Genomic DNA, 25,639 nt, shown 5'->3' with positions numbered 1-25,639 from the left:
CAAAACGAAAAATTTCCCCCAACCAGCAAAACGAGTAGAATCAAGGTGGAGTTCTAGTGAGGTCAGATCCTGAGTTTTTAGTTATTAGGATTCTAAGTCTGAGAGTAAGGAAGAAAATGTTTGACATGTTAAATCCTTGACTGAGGAAACACGGTCATCTCACTCATTCGAGTTGAAGTCTGACGAGAACAACTAACTCCTGAGAGGGATTTTAGTCACATTCCTCAGTGGATTTAGCTCTATTTTTGAAATTTTAATTAAAAAAAAAAAAACAACCCAGAGCTTTGTTTTTAATTAGAATTTTTTGGCGTTGGAGTTGGTTGGCAGCAATGTCTAAAGGTCTCGGATCCTTGGCTGTGCGATGTCCCTGCTCCCAGAGTCGCTTTCAGCCGGGAGCCTTGGTTTGTTTATACTCATTTTGGTTTCGGGTTGAATGTCTGGGTGGATTCTTATTCTAGACAGAGAGCAGACCAAAATAACCAAAGTTTGGAGATGAGACTTTTGTTGTTGTTGTTAAGTGAAAATAAACTGAACTCCAGAGCTGATGGTTTAAAAAAAATATACCTCTGTATGTGTTCATTTCTCATTCATCAGAGACCTTTACCTCCATACTTTGTTTTCTGTAATCCAAATTCAACAAAACAAAGAAGAGGCTATTACTATACTTTCCAATTCACAGTGACATTGTGGAAAATACCATGACTCGAAGTAAATAACGCCGTGATTTTGCTCGTGGAAAACGCAAACATCTATAGACTTCAAAGCTGAGCAGAAATTAGGTTACTTAAAAGAAAGATTACATAGAACTGTGATTTTTTTTAAACACAAATAAATTCCTTCTTTCTTCCTTTATAATTTCTAAGAGGAGATGGGAGGAAAAGGACGACTTGATTTAAAGTTTACCTTAACCATATCCACGGTCGAATAGTAAAACCAAGGTATGCACTCAAAGTCCTCTGAGGCAGGACCAGCTCGTTCAGGAATCTGCCAAATATATGTTTGGATCTCTCCTAAAATAGACAAACACAGTGTATAGAAACAGAATGTCTTAAAGCCCATGTTTTTATGGGGAACCGGATAATGAGTAAACCCTAAAGCTATGCAATGAGTAGGCAGCATAGCCCTAGTTTTCACTTCTGGCTCATCCGCTCCTAGCCTTGTGGTCTTGGTCAATGTCTTTACAGTTTCGGAGCTTCTGTTTCCTCCTGCACATAAAATGGGAATTTAGGGATTAGGCAAGATGGTCCAAATAAAGCATTACTTGGGTCTCAGGGTGAAGTTGATGTAACTATCACTGCTGGCTCTCATGTTCTCAGGGTTACGGCATCAAAAGCTTACAGTGATTTTGCCATTGAAAAATGTCAGTCATTACATATCTAACTCATTTGTTCAACAAATATTGATTGTAGTGTAGATAACACAGGCTTTGAAACGTGACAGACCCGTTTTGAATTCCAGCTCTGAACCTTCCAATTTATAGATCACATGTGCCTCTTCCCTGCTCCCAGGGCATTTGCAGTAGCCCTGCTGAGTTTAAGTCCTAAACTCCTGCCTATTTCAGAAAAGTTCTTTTGGACACCTCCTTCCACTCCTGCCCCTTGCTGTATAATCCTGCGTCTTCCACTTCCAGAGGTTTAAATATATTTTCACAAACACCTCGGCTAACTAATCCTATCCCCAATTTCCCTGCTTCCAAATCTTTAACAATCAGTCTACTGAGTACCAGCCCTCCCCTTCCAGCGCACCACACAGTGCCTGGGCACAGCAGGTACTCAGAAGTGGTTGTGGAATGTACGCAATGAGATCCTTCCCTGACTAACGAGGACAGAGTGCTGACTTGCAAACTCTCTTGATATGAGATTCATGTTGGCACTACCATGGGACTGGCTCTTTTTTAAAATCAAAAGGGACTATTTCACCTGTCATCAAAACCTCTCTTTCATCCTTCTGCCCCACACATCTTTCCTTTCTGACTTTGGCTCTTTCCTTCATAACCCTTAATTCCCAGAACTACTTGTTTTGGTAGGCAACTATGATAACAGTCTCGATGCCCCTCTCAGGTTCCCCTTTAAGAATGAAGGAATCTTTGCTCCACAGGCTGTCCACCCTCTTCTGAACTGGCCTCGGTGGAAGAGAGCCACCTCACCCAAGCTTCCATCCAATGACAGATGCAGGGACAGAAAGGCCCAGGTTTCTCACCCCAACTCAGGACAGCTGAGGACCACCCTTTCTTTAGAACTTCTAGGGTGGCTGTGATTTCTTTTGAGGCTATATCTCTGCTTAAGCTCTCCTCCTGTCCAATTCTGTCTTCGTCTTTCTCTCCATAGCCTTTGATCCCAAGAACACTACTGCTGACAAATTTTCATTTCAGGGTCTGCTCCCTAGACATTTATATTAAAAAGCATTTCTTTTTGTCTGAGGCACGTGGAATGGCATGCTGTAGAGTGGGGATGCCATAGAAATGTTAATACACGAGGTTACCTCCTCTTAGTGGCTCCCTCTCCCCTGCCCCCTTCTTCACACACTGCATCGTATACTCAACTCCTGCTTTAGCACTTGAATTGGAGAGATGGAGGATAGCTTAGGGATACCTGGCAGCTGGATAGGTGGAGAGATGGGAAGGAAGGTGGTTCTAGAAGAGAACTGTACACACGGGGGAGTTTTGCTCATAGTACCCACTCTAGAAGAAAACTCAAGACTTGCAAAAGGAACTTGTTCCCAAGCTCCTTCTTTAGACCCTTCCTGCTAGCCCACTGGTCTCTCTCATCTCGAACTACCCCATACTTCAGAAAGAACACTAGCACATAGTCTTGCATAAAAGCTTTGAAGCTTTTTTTCTCTTCCAAAGCAGTTACCTGGCTGTGTTGGAACAACAGTGGAACAGTTTGTTTTCACTCCATGGGCGTGAATCGAATATGGTCTTGAGGCTTTATTTTTAAAGATAATTCGGAGTTTTTGACCAGGGGTGAGGAATATTAAAGGACCTAGGGGATATAAAAAGGAAAATGTGCGGAAATTGTTATTTATTTTAAATTATGAATCATCTGTCCTCTTAAGTATTTATACAGCGACTTATTTTTATCCTTTTTCCTCAACATGCAGCCAAATAAAACACACTTTTAACCAGTGGATCATTGATGATTTATGAAATACAGTTTTTCCCTGGGAAATTTAAGTCTTTAGAAAACTTAATTCGATGAGCCTCAGTTAATGCCTACGAAAACACACAATTTGGAAATGAAATATTTTATTTTCTTTCTTGACCAACATTATCACTTAAACCTTTTTTTTTTAAAAAGGATTTTATTTATTTATGTGACAGAGAGACAGCCAGCGAGAGAGGGAACACAGCAGGGGGAGTGGGAGAGGAAGAAGCAGGCTCCCAGCAGAGGAGCCCGATGCAGGGCTCGATCCCAGAACACCGGGATCACGCCCTGAGCCGAAGGCAGACGCTTAACGACTGCGCCACCCAGGCACCCCTCACTTAAACCTTTTATCCTTTTCCCCTTTCACCTTAGTGGAGAGTTAGGAGGAGCTGGAAGGCCTTTTTATTGACCAAAGGTGATTTTTTTTTTTCTCCACACTGAAGACCCCTTCATTGTACCCTCTCTCCCTTTCATCCCAGGCCAAGAACTGGAGGTAAAAAATTTGTTTTAAATCTTCTTTCTATTTAGAAGCAGATTGTATCAGTGACTCTAAAAATTCTGAAACAGAGATGGCTTTGAGATGAACTAAGCAGTAAGAATTCCCTTCAAACTTGTACTATCATTACTGAAATCAGAGCCCTGAAGACACCTACTAGACGTTAGATGCTAGCTCGGGACATCCTTTCTTTGTTCCCATGGCCATTTCACTTTCCCAAACACTAGAGAATTGTTTTCCCTTTTCCATAAAGTGGTTGGGTGTTTTGTTTTGTTTTTGGTATAAATAATAATGGAATCTAGAGGGTCATACTATGTCATTTACCTTGATGCATGCAGTCAGAATCCTAGCAAAAACTAACATCCTGCTGTTACTAAAGGTAGGAGCCCACCCAATAACAGGGGGACCCAGACAGCACAGACCTCCTTCTGGGGGTTGCAAAGGGACAAGCTCAAGAGGCCAATGCGGAGCTAAGAAGAGTAAGAGTCTCTCCAACAGCATGTAAGTCCATCTTGTCGGGGCCCCACACCAGAAGATAGTCTCCAATAGACACTTAGATGTCTATCTCCAATAGACACGTAAAATTTGAGCATACGGAAATGCCACGTGGCTTCTGGAAATATTATGCAACATACAGAAATGTCATTTGACCTATGAAAACATCATGTGACCTCTGCAAACGCTGTGGCAATTAGGAAAATGTTACACGTAGGTGCTGGGGGCAACTTGTGGTTTTCCTGGCTGACCTGTCAAGGGTAGAAGAAAGGGCTGTAATTTTCCTCACTCTTAGAAGGTGAAACTAGATATTAACACTTTAAGTATTTAAATTAAACACTTAAATTTAAACAAAGAGGTCCCCCTCCTCACTATAGTAGGCCTTCTGGGCTTCATTTTAATATCAGTGAAATGATCTCTAAAAGCTACTTCTAAGGTCTCTCTAGAGTTCCTGAGTTCTAGGAAGCCAGGTAATCCATAACTAATCACATTATATTTCTATGGTCTCTTTAGTTTCCGTGAAACAACGGTTGAATCAATTTTCTTTTCCCAGTAAAAGTGCCTATCGGCAAACAAATTAGAATTAGCATTATTGGCACTCTTCTCTGTCCTGGTGGAGGTCGACAGTACCCTCAATGTGTGCAACAGTGCCTGGTGGTCGAGGACAAGAAGAAAAACACGAAGACCAGTCTGATCGTATATCAGTACCTAGTATATCCAGATGTTTTTCGTCTTCATTTCTTTTTGTTCGATTCTTGAATGTGATATCATCATACTGACGGTATATGACTTTCTTGTATTTGGACCCAAGATACGTCCCAATTCTATCCAAATATATGTTTGTTTTACTTTAAGGAAATAAAAACAAAACCAAAAAACCACAAAGTTAGTTAATTTAACCATTAAATTCGACAAATTCTCATATGGAAGAACTCCTTATTGAAACAACACAATTGATTAATGTCTAGAGGCTACTTTACCTGGAAAAGTGATTCTTTTTTTTTTTTTTAAAGATTTTATTTATTTATTTGACAGAGGATAGAGACAGCCAGCAAGAGAGGGAACACAAGCAGGGGGAGTGGGAGAGGAAGAAGCAGGCTCCTAGCGGAGGAGCCTGATGTGGGGCTCGATCCCATAACGCCAGGATCACGCCCTGAGCCGAAGGCAGACGCTTAACTGCTGTGCCACCCAGGCGCCCCTGGAAAAGTGATTCTTCTTAAAAAAAAATTGCTAATACTGGTAAGATTGCTGGATATTCATCCTGTATTTTAAAACATGTTTTCTGGATGAAATTTTAGTTTTGATAAATGAATAAATAGTAAAAGTGAAAATCAGAGAAAGAAAGCAAGTTTTACCAAAAGAAAAGCAAGGATCTTCAATCTGAGGTTCCCAGAAGAAGAGAGATTGACAGAAACAAATGAAGACAAGAGGAAAATCTGACTGATGCCAGATGTTAAATGTAGCTGAAAGAGGTTTATCACACCTCGGAGTGGCCAGGCTGGATGGGAACACGCATCAGGAAGACTGGAGGCGAGAAGGGAAAAGAAAGACAGTGAGAAACAAAGCACAGAAGTAAGTGACGCAGCTATTTGGAAAGACTGGAAGTCATTTGTAGTTGAAGGTAAGATACACAGATACATTGTGATTTGTAATGGATCCTCTCCTAAGCACACACGTGCCTCACACGTACCATGCACACGCACCCGTCGTGCACATGTACGCCATACACACATACCCACACACCGGAGCAAACAAATACACAACACGTGCACGCATACGTGAGACTGGAAAGGAAGGGCGGAGGACTCCAGAATGAACCCTTCTTGGTTAGAGATGGAAGTGATGGCCATACTTCTCTCCTTGTAAATGTTGCAGTTGTTTCTCCCACTTCCTGCTGGGAGAATAATCCCACACAACTTCCTCAGCAGCGATGTAAATGGTTTTCTCTTCCTCATACTGTGTTTGATCAGGGTTTGGCTCCGCACACTGCCTCACGTGGTATTTATGTTTCATGCCTCCTAGATAGTGCTCTGTTGTCATACAAACCACAGCAAAAGTTCCTGGAGGCAAGTAAGAAAAGAATGCATAAAACTTTGCGTTCAGATTTCTTTTCTCTGTGAAGTCATCTAGAAGATATTAACCCCCAAATGTAAGACAGTTTATTTTTTTTTCATTAATTTGACAGATACTTATTTATGCTTTATGCCAGGATTATTTCTAGGCACTTGGGAAACATCAGTGAACAAAATAGTTAAAAATCCATGCCCTTAGGGTTTCTGTTGCAGGGCGGGTGTTGCCAAGATAAACATGGCAGGTAACATTTATGGATGTTGGAAGCTAATAAGCACTGTGGATTAAAGAGAAAGGCACACCGGTGTCAGAAGGATTGAGAATCCTGGTGGGGTGGGGTGGGGCAGGCAGAGGGGAGCTCTAGGGACAATGAGCAATATTTTATAGGATAATCAGGGTAGGCCTTGATGGGAGGGTGACACTTGGACAAAGATGAGAGGTGAGTGATGGATCCAGGGCCAGAGTAATCCAGGCAGAGGAAACACGCAGCAAAAGCCCCAAGCTGAAGGCCTGCTTGGTGTGTCTGCAGACCATTCGAGAGGCCTGTGTGTCTGGGATGGGGGGGGGGGGTGAGAGGAGACAAGCTTGGTGTGGGTTGGAGGGCTGGGTCCCAAGGGCTCTTAGGGGTCACTGAAAGTCTGTGGCTCTGTGCAATGGGGAGCCATTGTGGGATTTTGAGCTGATGAGTGATGAGGACACTGCGGCTGTGCTGAGAACAGAAGGTAGTGGGCAAGCGTGGAAGGAAGGAGACCTGTTAAGGCGCTAGGAAGTAATCCGCGAGAGATGGTGCGGCGTGGGTCAGAGTGGCCGAAGTGGAAGGCGATCAGACTCACACTTTCAAATCCCTAAGCGATGACCACAACAACAGCAACAAAAAAACTCCAGTCTGGTTGAGACCAGTAAATTCCACCTGAATTCAGGTTGTCCTTCTTTGATTTTGGTAATTTTATGCTCATTGCCTGCCGACGCTGCTTCGCAAAGTTACCTTTGTCATCACCAATACTCTCTTCTGTCTCTGGACATGTTTCTGTTGTTGCTGTAACTTTTTGTGGAGGGTAAGATTCAGGAAGACTGACAATGATCAAAACCTTCAGACTCAAGGATTTGGAAAGAAGTCATTGTTTAGAATGAACCGGCGCCCATGTAGCACGGCGCTCGACACATAGCAGGTGTCTCCCATGTTTACTGCTGCTGATAGCGTTAAGGAAAGAAATGAAGAACAAAGCAATTTTTTTTTTTTAAGTCCAGGAAAACACCTCCTGGGAAAAGGAGAGGAAGAAGTAGGGTGGGCGGGGACAGGAAATCACTTGACACCAAGTGAGTGCCCAGGGCAGAGAGGAGAACGAGTGTTGGAAAAGATTTCTTTCTTTTTTTCCTCCAAGTGGTCTTAATCACACGTTCTATTTGTTTGAAAAGTAAAATAAAAAAATGTTAAACGTAGAATATGTAATCAAGTGAATCTGTGGTATCACCAAGAGTTCGGACACCCATCCATGGCATTTACGGAGTAGCTAGCTTATTGTACAGCCAGCATTTGATTGGTGCCAGTAGTTTTTGACCAAGATGAATGGATTTTTATTTATTTATTTATTTATTTATTTATTTATTTATTTATTTATTTATTTATTTTGATGAAGGTGGATCTGCAGGATAAAGGAAGAAACTAATATTTTACTGAACATCTAACATATGCCAGCACTTTACTATGCTACCTCTATCACACCTGGTCCTTGTCTATTCCTTTTTGTGGATTGTAAATTATTGCCATCCCTCTTTTACAAATGAGGGTATTAGGTTCAGAGAAGAGGGGATATATATATATATATGATATATATAACAATATTCTAATTTTAAAATTTTTGCCAGCTGCAATCGACCTCCCTGAAGTGAAAACATTTTCCTACAGAACAAAGCTAGCAAGGAGAGGAGTAGAAAGAAGGCAGAAGCAGAGGGCAGGTCTGGGAAACAAAGGGATAGAAGAGTAAGAAATGGAGGGGATAACAGAGTGAAAACAGGTGAAAATACTTCAAAGCATCTCACCGTGTTTGAGGAATGTGAATTGATTTAGAGTCTGGAGGCCAGGAAGAGAAAAACGAGGGGTGGGTGTGATTTTTGTGATCTGGGAAATGATATATTACTGTTCTTGTAGATTACATGGGGCAGGGGAAAGGCTTTTTAAGCACTGTTTACATAAGTTCCTTTTTTTTCCGTACGAACAATATTCGGTGCATGTAAAGACACTGTTTTTCATAATTCGGACACATTTCAGTTTGAAAGAGAAGATCTACTACTTACCTACAGAATCAGGTTTCATAAAAAGCGTCTGGGAGGTGTGGGGAAACACAGTTATGGTGTCATCCCTTGATCCTAAGGAAGTGAAGGTATTTCCTGAGAAATATATCCCATGTAAGTCTTTTTCAGATCCCACACTAAGAATGTGCCATGAAACATTGTCTCCTAAGCACATATCCAGTCCAGGCAGATTTCCATACATGTATCCATTTATGGCTACAAGACATTGGTGACGAAGAAAAGAAAATTCAATGATAACTGGCATCTCTTCAAACTCAACAAAGGACTAATCATAAGGAAGCTCAATCATGTAAGAATCTCAAGATTTTCCGAGTTAACCCCTTCCTTTTAGATTTGAGGAAACAAATGCCAAAGAGGCAATTACTTGTCCAGTGTTATTAAGCTAATATTTGAAACAGTTCAGATCAGAGTTCAAGTCTCTAGATTCTAGACCAGTCCTTTCCCCCTACACCTGCAGTCTTCAAAAACCAACCAACGAACCAACCAACCAATCAACTAACTAAACCAACTCAATAAACACTCCACCCACCTACACCACTAATTTGGCAATAAAAAAAATACATGACTTTTCTATCTCACATTCGTAATAGCTAAACAATATAGTGCACCAACAAGGCATTGTTAAATATTAAATATATTGAATTTAACATAATCATCCTAGTAGATAATATTTTTGTTGAGAAATTATCTTTAAAAGAAACATGAAACATATTAGCCAACCCTTGGGGAAAAATGTATGTCTCTCTTAATCTGCGATTCTTTAGATATAATGAAATTAAACAAGTGCTTAATGCATTTATATTGTAAATTGTATGTTTTCTTACAATACATCTGGTTGGACTTTTGGAAATCTGGATCCTTTTTATCCACATTTTCAGGTTTTGTGGTAAATGTTCTTATATTTTCATCTAAGAGATAACTTTCATTTTCATCAAATATCGTGGCAAGCAGGTAAAACTCTTTGTCTTTTCCTTTCTGTGGATGAGAATAGAAAAAGAAATAGACATGAAATATATATATAGCTAGCTAGCTAGATATAGATAGATAGACACACACACACACACATACACAAAGTCTAGTCAAATAGTTGATCTGCATACAGGATTGCCTAAACAAAGTGTTTTGTATACTCCTGGAAAATCCAGGCATGGATAAAGGCATGAATCCCAGTGAATGGATTTATCACACAACTAAGAAGTTAGGAGAATTATCTACAGCTATTTTCATATAAAGCTCTTACTCTAGGGACCCCTACAGCTGAACTTCATAAAACTAAACTGTATGATCGTAGATGTTTATAGTGGCTTTTCATAGGATGCTTTGTAGAAAGTGAGTTAAATAAAATGTTTTCTAGTGCATTTTTAGCATTTATGAAGAAATTAAATATGTACACGTATTTATATTTTTGGATAAATAGATTACATGTACTATAAGAATCACGAGACTTATAATGCTTGCATTATATGGATGCCTATTAATATATCATCTCATTTTTAAATAAAATATACATTGAATTATACTTTACTTGGGGATAATTAGTAGGCTTTATTACCTTATAAATTATAGATGAAAAAAAGAAATCGGATATTAGTTCACTTGTGAGTGAGGAACAAGGGAAATTCATTCCTCAAACATTTATTGAGCACCTACTACATGCCACAGAGGGGGTGTGGTTGTTCCAAAAAATTAATAAAACCTCATGTATGGTTTCATTTCATAGTGGGACAGAAAGACCAATAAACACAATTGCATGGAGAAGTGCTCCAATGGAAACATACACAAGGAACTGTGGTATCTAGCAGAAACCACTGTAGTTAGTGAATATTGTCGGAAGGGCAGGAAGGGACCTTCAGTCGGAGTTTTAAAAATGGCTCCAGTGAGGAAAGGCCATTCCAGAAAGAGAGAAGAGGGCACAATCAAAGAGATGTGAATTAGTCTTTCTTCCTCATGGACTAATAAGCCAATTCTGCAGTAGAACGAGAATTGCATGCCCAGGGTGGCAGGAAGGAGCCATGAATCTGGAGGGATCGATAAGGGTCTGATGGGCTGACTTCTGAGCCAGCAGACTGCAGAATGTGGAGAGTGCTATAGTTCGATTTGAAAGGAAGGGATGTGGAGCTGTACTGAGGCAGGGTGAGAGTGGAAAGAGGAGTCAGGAGGTTGAAGGAATTCAGAATGAGGAGATGGGACCTCCGAGAAGGCAGTGGTATTGGGAGTTTGGTGACTAATGTTGGAGGTGAGAAAGGAGTTGCTGATGAAGTCCTGGGCTGGATGGTGTCATTAACAAAGAGACGGAGTGGAGGAGAGAGGGGCAGTTATGGTTGTCCAGAGGGAGATGAAGAGCTAAAACCATCAAGTGGAATTGGAGGTGTCTGGTACACGCTAGGGTGGGTGCTCATTGGGCGGAGAAAGATGCAGGTCTGGAGTTCAGAAAAGGATAGAACTGAGAGAATCAGCACACAGAAGAAACTGAAACTGCCGATTGCCACACTGCGTTTCCTCTGCAGTTCGTCTCAGGCAACCTCTCGTCAAGGCACATCTAGTCGTAGGTCCATGACTCACCTGTTTGCCATCCTCTCCAAGACTTCCATTTCTGCACACGAGGAGAGGCCCTACGAGGCCACTGTTGATGTCTGTTGGCATATCTACTGAGGAATAGTATAACCAGGTCAGGCAGTCGGGATCCGCGGAGGTAGGACCCACGTATCTTGGAACTTCCCACGTATAGACAAATGTCTTGCCAGGATTTACATGTGAGGAGGGTGGAGGAGTACCTAGTAAGAAATAAGTATTTGTAAAATAGGACCTAGAACCAGAAGTACCCTGGTCTAGGCTGTGAGATCTCTGAGAACAAGGACTGTATCTTGCTCACCTTTTAGCACCTCGGGGGACAGTTGAAAGGGGCTGAGGGAATCACCGCCATAATAAGGACACAGTGGTTACTATGTCAAAAGTGGGCTGCGTCCCGAATTGAGGAGGAATTTTATTTTCTAGCTGACATTATGTCGCAGTGTGGCTTGCTTGGGCCTCCCTTGGGCGTTACTTACTCCCTCCAGGTGTTTTGTAGAAGGAACCCTCGTTGCTCTTGTTGTAACGCAGTCCATGAGGCTGAATGCTGAGTGGCACGGAAGCGTTGTTATAGAAAGTGATCTTGATGATCTGTCCTACTTCTGCCTTAATAACAGGGCCTAGAAACCAACAGAGTCCGTAAGTGTCCTTGGTTTTCACCAACAGTTGTCTGGTGTGTTACTTGAGTAAGTTTCTTCTAGGAACAAGTTAAAGAGATAATGCCACGAACCAGGAACGCATCCGACTTCAAGAGCTCTAGATGATTCACGGTCACAGAAAGTCACTTTGGATCATATGAACGTATTAATCTCATTGGATGTGTAGGGACAAAAGAATGTACTTTAAAATTGGCTGAATCCGAATGAACTGTTTTCATAGATGACGGCTAAAATCTCTAAAACTGTGAGATGTGAATACTATTTTGATTGCATAGAAAATGTGTCTATTATAACCCTGCAGAGCTATGAAGAGAATTTTACCAAGGATTCCAAGGTGCTCATCTCTTGCTTTCTGTGTTCGGAAGGAAGCATCTGTATATTCGCGGTAAACTAGTTTTTTGTAAGATCCTCCAATTCTGGTCGGGCTTTGTTCAAAATGTAGCTGGGATTCACTGTGCAGAGAAAGTAGGTAACACAAAGAACCTTTAAAATAACAGTGATCATGTGAAAAGAAAGCAAGAATCTACATACATCTGTTTTAAATTAGTTGCAATTTATTTATAAAAGCAATGCATGTTCATTGTAGAAAAGTTGAAAAATAAAAGGAAAACTGACCCAAAAAATTAAAATCTTCATAATCCCATTATCTACATATAACCACTGTCAACATTTTCCATGGATTTCTTTTCAGTCTTTTATCTGTGCATGCGTATATAAGCATCTGTGCCTGTCTACTCGGTGGTTTATCCACACACTTTCTTCTGGAACAAAAGGTATTTTTTTTTCAGTCAGGTAGGAACAAACACCACTTCTAAAACTACCATGTGCCAAGATGTTAGAATAGTAAGATGAGCGATGTCAGTCCTCTTTTTAAATTTTATTACGATAAAATTAAGTGGGGTCCCCTGAGAAAAAGTGTTCCCTAGCAGTAAAGTAGTGACTTGTCATGCTAACGCATCATAGAATTTCATAGGCAGGACAGTCAAGCAAGTTGAAAAAACATCTATTCATTCATACTTATTTGAGTCCATATAAAGTGAGAGTTGGACCTAATTCTGAATCTAATTTTTGCTCTAAGCCCAGAGAGCCTTCATATAAAATTTCCATCCCGCAGATTGAATAATTTATTGATGAGCTGATGTAAGAAGAGAAAATATTCACTTGATATAGCAGTCTTAGTTTTCACAAATTTTCTGCGAGTAAATGAGAGAAAAATAATTACCATGGGAAACACTGGTTGGTGGTTTTAGAGCTTGATCTCTTCTGACATATAACTTTCATTCAATGGACCAGCAGGATTAAAATTCTTGTAATCTTTGAGTTGATAAATACAATTATAGCAGGTGGACTATCAAAAAACCTTTTCGTGTACTTTTAAATGCTGGTGTCGTGGTAATGTTTTTTGGTCGTAGGTTTTGGTCATTAAAATAGTAATTGGTAATATATTCTTACATGTTGGAATAAAAAATATTTATAAAACGTGATTTAAGAATGTCATAGGAAAGAAAAAAATAATAAATGTCATGGGCAATTATTTAATTATGCCTTCAGATCTTAGCAGGAAAGTATAAATTATACAGGAAGAACATTTTTGAATTTTTGTAAAATTGTTATCGATAAATTATCCACTATGTCTCATAATTACATATAATAAATCTATTTTAAAATTTAGTGCTGGGGAAAAAAATGAGCAGCATGTTTTATTTTGCACTGGCTGCCAAGGCATTTAGAGAAAAATTTTGTGTGGTAGTGATCCTTTGATTCAATAGTTTCTAATTATTGATATAATTATTTTTCTACTTTTGTTTTATTGGTATCTTTTTATGATAAGATGCCTAAATCCTTTTTAGGAGTAGCTGGTTATGAAAAATTTCGATTATTTTTATTTAACTATAAATATTTTAATCACCAAATTATTACCTTCCAGATGCTGTTAAATTTTTTTTAGTGAAGGAATCTACACCAGAGGGAGCATAGTTCCAAACAATTTTTTCAGCAGCAATATAGTAATGTACAACACGTGTCCCAGGAACGTCTGTTGAAGGTTTTTGGCAATTCCTTACATTGAAAAAGGCCTGCATACTATCTGAAAAACAATAAACCCAAGCATAGAACATTACTACAACATTTTTCTTATTCCATATATATCTATATTTTAGCCAATAATATTGCAACTTCTCCTTTTTGGAGAAATTTCAGGGATTTTACTTACAGAATCTGTGTAAAAACCTAAAATGTATGAAACAAATACAGAAAGCAGGATGCAAAGATGAATGTTAGAGGAACACGTATTACCTCGGAGAATAATCACCACCATTGGCCCAGTCCCTAGATGAAGATGGTGCCTGTCTACCAAGAAGATTTGAGAATCTCTTTGGCCAAAAACGTCTTTCCTCGGGGGTATGAAATTACTACCATTAGTCACTAGTGAATTAGCTGATTTATTAGATTAACTAATTGGCAAGCAGGAAGAAATCAGGCAGGTTCCTCTCCATGAGGGCACCAGTCCGGTGATTTGATTTCAGAGCACTGTTGGTGGGAGTGTAAATTAGGACAGATATTTTGGAAGGCAATCTAGCAGCATTTGTTTAAACTAAACACCTTCCATTACATAATTTCACTTCTTGGTAGTCAACCAAGAGAAATATTTGCACGTACATAAAAAGATACAAATAAAAAGATGTTAACTATAACATTGTTAATAAGTAAAAAACGTGGAAGCAATTTAAATGTTGGTAGGCAAATCGGTAAATAACTTAAGATACATCCCCAATGTGGAAAACTATACAACAGCGTAAAAGAATAAGTTAGGTGTATGGGGAATGTCAGGGAAAAGATTTCAAAACATTGATACGTGAAGAAAACAACAGCAGAAAATCACATGCAGCATGATCTAAACTTATGTAAAATAAAACACAAACTATAGCAATGTGTTTTTTGTGTCTACATGTTCATATACATTGTGTGAGAATGCATAGTACACAGGTTTTCAAGTATTCACACCCGGTGTTTATTCTCTGGGGAGGAATGAAGATGGCAACGGGAGGGTTGGACTAATGGTGTGTTCTTAAACCAGCTCTCTAAAGACAAAAAACACAATATTTGATTTATTTTGCTAATTTTTGTAGTCTAAACACTTCCACTGTGACCAATTTGAAGTTACCAAGGGTTTACCAGTTGGCTGACTTAACCCTCCACCCTCTTGAGCTGGTATGAGCAGGCTCCCATACATCACATTAGATTTTCACTTTTTCTGCCTACTACCCCCCCACCAAAACCTCCCTCCGCCTCCTTCCTTCCTCCTTCCATCCTTCCTTTCTTTCTGGCCAAAGTCTATGCATATATTCTTGTAATTACTAATAAAATAAAGTAAAATTTTAAATAAAATTTAAATTAAAAAATTTTTAAATGCAAATTTTAAAAAGAGTGGAAGTAAATTTTGAAAACCACACACAACTCTAGGACATGGGACACAGGAGAAAGCTCTGGAGTCAATCGAATCAGCCAAGGAACTCTCAGAAGCTTCTCAATTGTGCCTAGGGCTGACCCTATCCTTTCCTAAGAGTTGAGGACCAGCCCTGGCTTGAAGGCACTATCTGCAAAGTCAGTAAATGGGACGAGTGGGACTGAGTGTACATTTTCATCTGAAAATGATATTCCTTTCTAAGTGAGAAACTTTTTACCATTAAATTCAGTCCTCAAGTTGCAGTAGCTGCGAGTGGTTCTCCTTTTTCCCAGAGCCCTACGAGGACCCCAGCACATAGAAAATCCTGATAAATATTTGCTGTGTAGTTATTTCAGTAACTAGTGGAAGCATGATTCTAACCAAAGTATGGGACTTAGAAGACAGGTTTGACCACAGAAATAAACCCCAGTTTTGTACAAAAGAAGAAAAGTTACATTCTTCAGTTCTAATAACCATGTTTTTTGATTGAAAGGTAAAACAAAACATTTACATGATTATATGTAGTTTTGGTCATACTCAAGTATAGAAAGGATCAATGACTTCATAACTGGCCATCGTATGATTCAATGGAGGGTGTGATTGAAGAGGGAAATAAATGGAAATACAGAGGTTTCCTGAGTCCTGGATTAGTATCATTTAGTCCCACAATATTCCTAGCAATTCTTATAGGGTTTTAGACAAGTGTTTCAACCTTGAAACTTGTTTCCTCAACTAAAAAACAAACAAACAGTAATAGTACCTTCTCTGACATTCAGGCTTTCTGCAAGGCTTGCTGGCTAAAAATAGAAAAGTTTTTTGCACAAACAAAACAAAATATCCCGATATACCTAGAAGCGTCCATTACTGTGGAGTTAAGTGTTAGACACCTGGGTTCCAGTTCTGACCTTGTCACTGCCTTTCGAAAAGGCAATCCCATCACCTCCCTAGAAATCAGTTTCTCCATTTGGAAGAGAAGGCATTTGTGAGGGGTTGCAATCTTGAAAGTTCTCTGACCCTGTATTATGTAAAGGTCACAAAACCCTACCGTGTATCTGACATCCCAGCTGCCACTCTCCAGGGCCCTTGGCTACCATGAAGGCATCTTCCAGCGAGGCAGGGAAGACCGTAATGGTGTCCTTTCTGTGATTCCGAGATATCAGGGTTTGTCCGTGCAGATAGATGGGGTGTGTGTCCAACACACCACCCATGCCCACAAAATACCACTTGACCCTGTCCTCGGCACACATGGTGAGATTGGGCAGATTTCCATACATGTATCCGTTTATTGCTGAAAAAAAGGGCATGTTTTATTTATTTATTTTGAGCAAACTCTAGCCCCAGCGCAGGGCTTGAACCCATGGCCCCGATAGCAAGGGTTGCATGCTGTACTGCCTGAGCCAAGAAAACAAACGTGTACTAATCTCTCACACACGGTAGATGAGGACCACGTGCTGTACGTTCTGTGCATTTGCTCGTTACACAAACCTCACAGTGTCAGCCTTATTCTCACGCATAATCTAACAGGGGACTTGACTGGTGTTTCACACAAAAAGGCCATAGATATTGTAGATAATTAGAAGGGTCAGGAGAACCAAGAATTACAGGTGAGAGGAGGAAAAATGAGCCAAAGGGCAGGGGTCATTGACGAGGGGAAAAGACCAAAAAGAAGCTAAGTCCCGGAAAGAAGAGAACCAGGATGGGTGACTGAGAGAATGAGAGTATCTTTTCTGAAACATCTTATGTAGAAACACATTTTTTTTTTTTAAGAAACACATTTTCATAAAATACCCGGTTAGTTATGTTTTTGTTCTTCCATAATATTTTATTATCTTAACATTGTGTCTTTCTTGTTTTTTACCGTCTCCTTTTGATCAAGATAAGACTTTAGAAAACAAATGCATCTACCTAACTTCACCTGCTAAGAACCTTTGCCAACCAGCAAGATTTACCAGACGCCTTGCATATCAACCAGCGTAGCTCGAGTGAAAGCCTGGAAGATGTAAACTCAGCCACAAAAACTTGAACAGAAGAAATCACGGAAGTTAGAATTATAGGGCATGATGAATCAGAAAGCTTTCTTTCTTACAGGGCATGAGATTGCTCTCCTGGAAGTCAGAATCGCTGGCATTAACTTTGCCGGATTCAGTATATGTATTAATATTGTCATCAATATACCAGCTTTTGTTTTCATCAGTTATGAAAAACATCAAAACGTAAGATCTGTCGATATTTTTTTCGGTGTCTCCATCCAGTGTGCCTGAAACATAAAGAACAACAAAACTTGCTCTTTGCCATAACTAGTTTTGCCACGAAATAAACTGGTGATTCTAACTGATTCAAGTTAATCTTGCACACCTACAGACAGAACTCTTAAGGAACACAGCATGCAAGGAACAGACAGCCCCTCATCGTCCTAGTTTCTCCAACGCTGCTGATGGAACACTTCTCTATAGGAGAAAGGTGTCAAGTCATTTTGTGAAAAGGTGGGTAAAGTGAAGTTTACTGGGTTTGACTACCATCTAGTGACCAACCTGCATCACTGGAGTTGAACTGCGGCATGGGACTCACCATCGCCATCTAGTGCTCGGAGTCTGAGAGGGCAACTTTACTTTCTTGACGGAACAACCAGGGTCAAGGCAGAAAAGGGGAGCTCGTTTGATAGAAAAATTCCACTAGGAGAGCAGGGGAGAGACGGCTTATTCTGGTTCTTTGGCTACAATGAGATTCTAAAAATACGATACCTCGTTTGCAAGTCAGAATTGGTCCAACTAGACCCGAAGCCACGTCTCTTGGAGTGTCTACATGGGAGTGGTAAATCCTTGTCACGCAGTTACTGTCGTTGGGGCCAGGCCCCTGCTTTTCTTCTACATACCACTTGTAAGTATATTGTGCCCCTGGCTGCAGACGGTCATCTTCCTTTTGCTTGTTCGTAGTATTATCAGGATAGAGAGCACCTTGGAAGACATAATCTACACTGCAGTCACAGTAACCATTGGGCAGCACTGTTTTGAATGTGACTCGTGCTTTCTCTAGTAAGCCATAAATGTATGTTAATTTCTATTTTTAGACTCAAGTGTGCATTTCTCCCCTCCTCTTTCCTGCCTCCTGTCTCTTCTTCCTTAGCTGGCTTCCACTTGTATGTCCAGCTGGTCTAGTTTTTAAACTAAACTGGAATGAGAGAGGCAGTATAATTGCAGACTATTATCACAATTATTGATGGATTCCAAAAATATTTACTGTGTATCTACTATATGCCTAGACCTCAGATACAGAAATCTAGGCTCCTGAGATGCCTTCCATATTTTCTTCAGAGTTGGGACCCAGGGCATCAAGAGACATCCATGTGTCCTCTAAGTGGACCACTGGAGCCCCAAAGAGGCCTTCTGCGTAGCTTACATTACCCTGAGCTATTAGTTCTGAATCTGGGCTTTCTCTTCTTTCTTTCTTCTTTTCCTAGAATTTTTGCTTCAGATCTCTATCTCTTGAGGCTGGAGTCCTCATAACTATGCATAAAGTTCCTACCTTCAATAGAGGGCTTTGAAGCATGGCTAACCTCTCATGTATACCCATCTTCCAGGAACCCCCTGTTTCATGGAGAACATAAAACCTTATTTGGTGGCTTTCTCTTCCCTTCCTTTCTCTAACACCACTAGGCAGCTGTGAGTGTGGATGTCTAGGAGACAAGATACTGTCTGGAAAATGATTTTTCTTGACACTGATGTTTTCAAGAGGCTAATCCTCGTCCATCAGGAAATGAAATGAGATGGGGGTAGAACAGTATTTCTGCCAACCTAACATTTGCTCGTGAGCATCTCCCACACACACAAAAAAAAAAAAAAAAAAAAAAAGGAAGGAAGGAAGGAAGGAAGGAAGAAAGAGACCCATGCTTTCTCTATTAAGCCATGAATGTACATTATTATTATTGTGAGTGAAAAGTGTATTTTCTTTCCTTGGAATTGCATAAGGGTGGGCACTTACTCAAGATGAGAAATTGAAAAAGGACTGTCTTGGGTATAAACATTAAAGACATCAAAAGTAAGTGTCTGCATTCACCCCAAACTCCTCCCAGTTAATAATTACCCTGCTTTCCCTGAGGTCCTGGGCTCCCACTTGCCATAAGCAACAGCTCAGGAATGTAAGGAGAAAGACCCACTTACCTTCATTTTCTTTAGTGTAGGTGAGTCCGTGAGGATGGAAACTATACATTCTCGAAGCAAAATTTTTTACATGAACATAAACCATGTCTCCAGTCTCAGCCTTAATTATTGGCCCTAAAAATCCCAGCCAGGATGGTTTTCCAATGAGTGTTTGAAATGTGTCATTAGTATACTGAAAATACAAAGCCTTCTTATAAACAGATCCTATCCTGTCTTGGCTTCGTTGCAGATATTTATGGGACTGAAGCTCCCTGTAAAAAATAAACAAAGAAACAAAAAGAGAGAACTTCAACAAAGTTTGACAGGAAAGAAAAAAAATATTGAATCAAATGAAACGAGAAAAAGAAGCTTTACAGACTAATTTTGATAGACAAAACTCAGACACTGGAGAAAATGTGAAGGGAATCAAAAAAGTGGTGTAGGCAAGGAGAACATTGGAGTCTGTGATAAAGGGATCAGACACAAATGTAGCAAGTCACAAACGTGGCATTTTGGTTTACAAGACTCACCCAACTCTTCACACTGAGCCACAAAAGCTTCTAACCCCACTTGAAGGTCACGTTAGATCTCGAACATTACATCGATCCTGGTGACTTAGAATCGTTTACCCATTTCAGAGGATTTGTGGATTTGCTGATAGACTTAGGGTCCTTTTGGCCAACAAACGTGGTAAATCCAAACCATGGATAACCACTTGATTTCTCCCTCCCACTTACTTGAAAAGAGAAGTCAAGAACACAAATGCAATTTTAGAATCTCTGCCATACCTTCCCTATCAGAAGGACTAGTGTCATTTTATATCTTGAGGGCCACACACACAAAATTGATGGTAAACACAGAGTTAGAGGTGACCCCTGAAATACTGTGCCATGTTGGCAAGAATGGTGACAATTCTAAGAATAATTTCTGATTTCTATCAGTATCTGTCTTTCACGCCATGCTTACAAGAAAACAAAGGAAGCAGTTCTAATAGCAAACGTGCCCTTAAAGGGTCGATGATGGGAAATTCTTCATCAGCAATTTCTCAGTGAATAACGATTAACAACTTTTGTTTCTGATAGCAACTTTTTCATTGCAAAGGTATTACTTACTGATCTTCTGAAAAAGGCTTCCCATTGAGCATATTTTTACCCGTAGGAGCATAGTTCCAAGTGGTTTCTTTAATGCCTATGCTGTAGTGCCTATCTACTGCCCCACCTGGAGAACTAATAAAAACCAGAAAGATTAGTGGTAAAAGGGCCTTCATTTTCAGACCCTAAGCCTGGAGAGTCTAAGTGAGGGATGCCTGCCTTTCTTTTATAATCCAGGCTTTCTTCCTTTATTTGTGTCCATTTACATAAGTCAGAGTTGCATAAGAGCCTGTCATGTGTTTCATCTACACATACGTCATTCCCATTCTAAATACATTTAGCTTTCATTAGTCAGGCTGAGTGCAATGTTGCACAATCCACGGAGAATACTGGTGCTTGGCCAGTATCAGAGCTTGCTTGAATTACTGGATAGATGGGCTACCAGATCATCCATCATCCCCTGACAATTATTATCTGTTCCTAGATTATAGGAATCATCTCTAGTTTATTCTCTAACCTCTACGTTCTCGCTGTCCCAGTCCGTCCTACTACGTACCATTCCCAGATTCTTCATTACATGTTAATTTCAGTAATGCGTTCCTCTACATGTCAATGTATTTTTTTTAAAAGATTTTATTTATTAATTTGACAGAGACACAGAGAGAGAGGGAACACAAGCAGGGGGAGTGGGAGAGGGAGAAGCAGGCTCCCAGCAGAGCAGGGAGCCCAACGCAGGGCTCGATTCCAGGACCCTGGGATCACGCCCTGGGCCAAAGCCTCAGTCGCTTAACCACTGAGCCACCCAGGCACCCCTCTAGATGTTAATTTAAATTCCTCGTCATTTAATACGTCAAGTTATTCTCAAATTTCTTGAAATTTAAGACTGTCCGTAATCTAGCCCCCAATCTGATATTCCACGTTCATCTCCATAAGTCACTTACAGGACCCCTTCCCTCTGGGAAGTGGACTTATTAGGGACACGGCCTGGTGTGGGGCTGGTGGGAGGATGCCTGAGCACTGGCATTAGAAGGCTCTAAGTTTGCATCTTAACGCGGTAACTCCGCCACTTACCGGCTGTGTAACCCGTGTGTAATTGTGGAGCTCAGTTTCTTCATTTATAAAATGATAATAATATTATTATCGGAAGTTGTGAAAATTAGACAAAACAGCACACACTGTAGAGGAGCTCGGGGACCCATAAGGAGCCTGGTACACAGTCAGCATTTAACAAATGTTATTTACCTCCTTCCTCCCCATTGTTAGAATGTGCTTTCTGAATTCATCTGAACAAATGCACACCCAGTCCCTGCCTGATATTTCCTCCCTCTCCTTCTCCCTTCCTTGTCTTACCCAAATTGTCCCCGTTTTTTCAAGCCTCCCGAAACTTTACCTCCTGAGTGAAGACCTCCCTGATTATTTCAGCCCATAGATACCTCTCTCTTTCTGAATTCACCAGCTGTGTCCTAGCCTGGCAATTAACTACACAGCTTTGTACTGATGTTTAAATTTTCATGTATTTTCTCTGTCCCCATTAGATTATAAATCCTTTTTATTCCATGTATCCTCTAGAAATGTCAAGGAATAAATGTTAACATTTTTTAGAACAAATAGAGCGTCTTGGCTGCAGTTACAGTATGTAAGGAAAGGAACAGGGGTCTTCGTCATTCATCTGTGTCATCATATACTGGGATATCTATTGTCATTAGGTCTTGTATGAGACTTTACAACTGGAAAGCCACAATGTCTTCCAACAGTTAGTGTGGTATTCTGGTTTAAGTTTGAAAACCCACACTTAGAAATATTAAGACAGGGCAATCAAATAGCATGTATTATTTTGTAGCTTGCTTTTATTCCTCAACCACCTGTCTTAGAGACCTCTATACATCACTGCCTACAAGGCTACTTCCTTCATTTTAATTGCAGCATTTTTTTCTATTATGAATGTAATGCATTTATTTTTTAAAACACACAAAATCAAAGTATATTTTTCCTGGTGTACATACAGATGTCTATACACACTTAAGAAGGTGCCCCATAGGGTAACCTATCGAACTAAATGCAGCTCTGAGAAGAGAGAGGATTATTATATTTAAATCATGTTTTTACAAGGAGGATGCATGTTCATATTACTTGATTTAAAAAATTGACCAAGTATTTGCATTTTTTTCTTTCTTGGATTAAAAAATAACGAAGCTCTGAGTCTTCCTTAGAAGTCATGGTTGCTAAATTCTAAGAAATCAAAACTTCTAGGCTGTTGTATAACAAAAATTATTCACATTTGTGAATTCATAGGTGAGTTTTAAGAACAAGTTGGGTAAACATCCCACTGCTTTGGCAGGTTTTAATGTCACCGGCAGATGTTGGAAGGAATTCAGAAAAGCTAAGCGTGGAGGGACCTCAGTGTGTGGAAAGACTGCCCACAGGAAAATCAGGAAGAGGAAGAGTTTCCCCTTGGGGAAACAGTTGAAAGGATTGAAGAGAAGACCCAGATCAGACGCGATGGGTCTCACAAGAGAGAGAGGTTAGAAACTGGCTCTCTGGCCCCAGGGAGGAGACCCATGGGTTGGAATAGTTGGAAACTACAGTCTCACATATTTAGCTCTTTATATGGAAGAACCTTCTGACCTTCCCTGTCACTGCGGTGGTCTAGACCAGTAGCTGTGAAAGACCCACCCATCAGGCAGGGGGGCAGGATTCCTTAAATGGCCTTTCCAATGTCCCTTTATCCTGAAATTCTGTGACTTCCTTCCTCATACTCCCAGAAAGAATTTTACTCTGCAATGTGGATAATAGAAGACCCATTCAGCTGACTTTTTTTTTTTTTTTTTTTTACTCAGCAAGTACCCCAAGAAGTTCAAAGTCTAGTGTATTCAAATCAAACAGATGTATTCCCAGTTCCCAACTCCACCATATACTAGTTATGTGATGTAGGACGAATTGCATGATCATTCTGAACCCAGGTCCCCTTATCTGTGTAACACAATGGTAATAACAATTTAAGCTCACGGCTGCTGTGAGGATTACCTTCCAGCCTATCAAAGAAAGTTAAGCATCCTCCCCCCAAGACAATAAAAATGGTGTTGGTGAACATGTGTTGTTTGTTTTTCTTCTCCAAAAAATGACTAAAAAACCTGGTTTGGGTTTGTTGTTGTTGTTTTGTTTGTTTGTTTTTGTGATGGATGAGATGGGAAAGAAGCACTTTTTCTTAGGTGATGTTATATTTTATGGCTTGGCAAGATGACAATTTCTGTCCTTCCCTTCCTGCATAGACCTCAATAGATCCATCTTTTGGTACGGCAGTATTTGAAGTTCGTCACCATGATTTGGCTACGTTCTTGGTTTGTAGCCCAAGAGCACAAGGCAACTTACTTAGTTAAGCTTTGTTGAATTTGGCCCAAAGGTGTAAGCTCAAACACCTTGGAGGAAAATTTGGATTCCTTTCTGGTTTTTCTATTCCACAGCTGAAAATCATTTAAGAGGAAATAGAACATATGGAAATATACATAATGACACTAGCACCTTATGTTTGTAAAAAGCTTTACAATATATAAAACTACCTTTAAAAATTATTCTTCAAAATGTAATCTTCAAAACACTCTCCCTCATCCCAACTCTTACACCTGTTTAATACATGAAGTACCTAAAGCTGGGAAGGTCTAGTAACTTGCTGCAAGATGCACGTCCCAAGTTATAATGTCAGAGTTCAAACAGAAACCACAGGATTCCAAGTCAAATATTTCTTCCATGTGACCTTATTAATTGGCTTCAATAGTTTAAGTGTATATACTTCTATATTATCAATAAATGCTAAGTTTCGCTCAAAATATATAATTCTAACTGTATCTTCCAACAAGGCAGACCAATGGGATATAAATGATGTGGGGGCAGGATGGGGAGTTTAAAGACAATGGGGAAGATGTTAGCAACGCTTACATCCATTTCCATTGTTTCTGTTTCTTCTGCCAATAACCACTATTTGTTGAAAGTCAGATCATCCTTAGCCACTTTCTGAACAGTAACCCTAAGTGTGTCAGCAAATCCTGAAAGGGAAGTTCATTAAGCTCTTTTTATAGTTGAGGAAACTAGAACTCGGGGGGTTTAAAGAACCAAAGCCAGTAGGTGTTGTTGTCAAATTTAAACCCAAACCTTAGAGCCTGGTAGATGTTCTTACTACTAAACTCCCCACCTGCTACTCTGGGGAACTCCGGGCAGTTCTCAACCAGATCAGAAGAGTTTAAGTAGAACAACTGGCAGCTGGGACATGTAGGGACACTTAGGCCAGAGCCCTATGTCCTTCTCAGGTTGGAACTATGCACACTGCGAGCTTTTACAGTACGGGCTAGACTCCATGAGAGACCAGATGCCCACGAAACAAGGCATAGGAGGAAATAGTGGGAAATGTTGAGGACCAAGAAGAAAGGGAAAAGCAGCCCCTGATATTTGGAGCTGGCCTGATCCTATGCTGGGCCCTTTCCTGGGACTCGCAGTTAGACCTCGGTGTTTTCCTCCTATTGGACATAAAATTTCCAGAACTCTAACATCAGACTACACCACTGTGACCACAATGTATTAAGACAAAAACAAGTCCACTCCAGAATAATATCTGAACACTTGGGAGGAACATGAACATTGTCTAAACCTTTAAAATAAGCAAGCATTCCCTTATCCTGGATACAACTGACTGATGTTTCTTCACCAATCAAAGCATTAGCTTTGCTTCGTTCCTCCTGACTAATAGATAAGATTTATTAAGACGTCCAATCATAGAATCAGCCCTACTGCACCCAATCTAGAGCAAAGCCCTGCTTCCTTAAACATCCCTCAAGTTACCTAACACAAGCGCCAATCCCGTAAGTCCTTTGTAAACCTTCTTTCCGAGATACTCCGTGATTCTCCATGGTATGTGTTGTCTTTCACTGCAACAAGCAATAAACACAACTTATTCAATTACAGGTGTATTCCTGTGGTTTGGTTAGGGTGCACTGACACTAATTTCCCCTAGGAAAAAAATCCATAACATGGCTACTATTAAAATACTATCAACAAAACTTCAGAAATTTATGTCTCCGACTTGGACCTCTCTGCCTAATTCGTGTATATACGGTGGTCTACTCACATCTTCACTTAGTTTTTTAGTACAGCACTTCACAAACATTTATGTGCAGATGAATCTCCAGAAAAAGCTGAGGATCTTCAAAATGCAAATTCTGAGTCTGTAGG

At 40.1% G+C, this 25,639-nt stretch overlaps 1 protein-coding gene across 1 annotated transcript in view; it reads right to left on the bottom strand.

Moving 5' to 3' along the window:
• Positions 1-20,614, bottom strand: part of LOC103678034 (ceruloplasmin-like) — a 31,042-nt gene extending 10,428 nt beyond the window's left edge. Inside the window, exons 1-15 of the mRNA XM_008707324.2 lie at positions 20,441-20,614; positions 19,350-19,600; positions 17,934-18,146; positions 17,279-17,449; positions 16,238-16,480; positions 13,668-13,833; positions 12,069-12,199; positions 11,568-11,708; positions 11,083-11,294; positions 9,345-9,495; positions 8,503-8,715; positions 5,990-6,197; positions 4,846-4,985; positions 2,856-2,984; positions 904-1,010 (exon numbers count right to left, since the gene is read on the bottom strand). Coding sequence (XP_008705546.1) covers positions 904-1,010; positions 2,856-2,984; positions 4,846-4,985; positions 5,990-6,197; positions 8,503-8,715; positions 9,345-9,495; positions 11,083-11,294; positions 11,568-11,708; positions 12,069-12,199; positions 13,668-13,833; positions 16,238-16,480; positions 17,279-17,449; positions 17,934-18,146; positions 19,350-19,600; positions 20,441-20,595 — 2,631 coding nt within the window. The 5' untranslated portion in view covers positions 20,596-20,614. The remainder of the gene's footprint in view (positions 1-903; positions 1,011-2,855; positions 2,985-4,845; positions 4,986-5,989; positions 6,198-8,502; positions 8,716-9,344; positions 9,496-11,082; positions 11,295-11,567; positions 11,709-12,068; positions 12,200-13,667; positions 13,834-16,237; positions 16,481-17,278; positions 17,450-17,933; positions 18,147-19,349; positions 19,601-20,440) is intronic.
• Between the last annotated feature and the right edge of the window lie 5,025 nt (positions 20,615-25,639).

Source organism: Ursus maritimus, unplaced genomic scaffold (genome assembly GCF_017311325.1).
Source record: "Ursus maritimus isolate PB19 unplaced genomic scaffold, ASM1731132v1 scaffold_20, whole genome shotgun sequence".
Lineage (NCBI taxonomy): Eukaryota > Metazoa > Chordata > Mammalia > Carnivora > Ursidae > Ursus > Ursus maritimus.
This window is presented reverse-complemented; position numbering and strand designations above follow the sequence as displayed.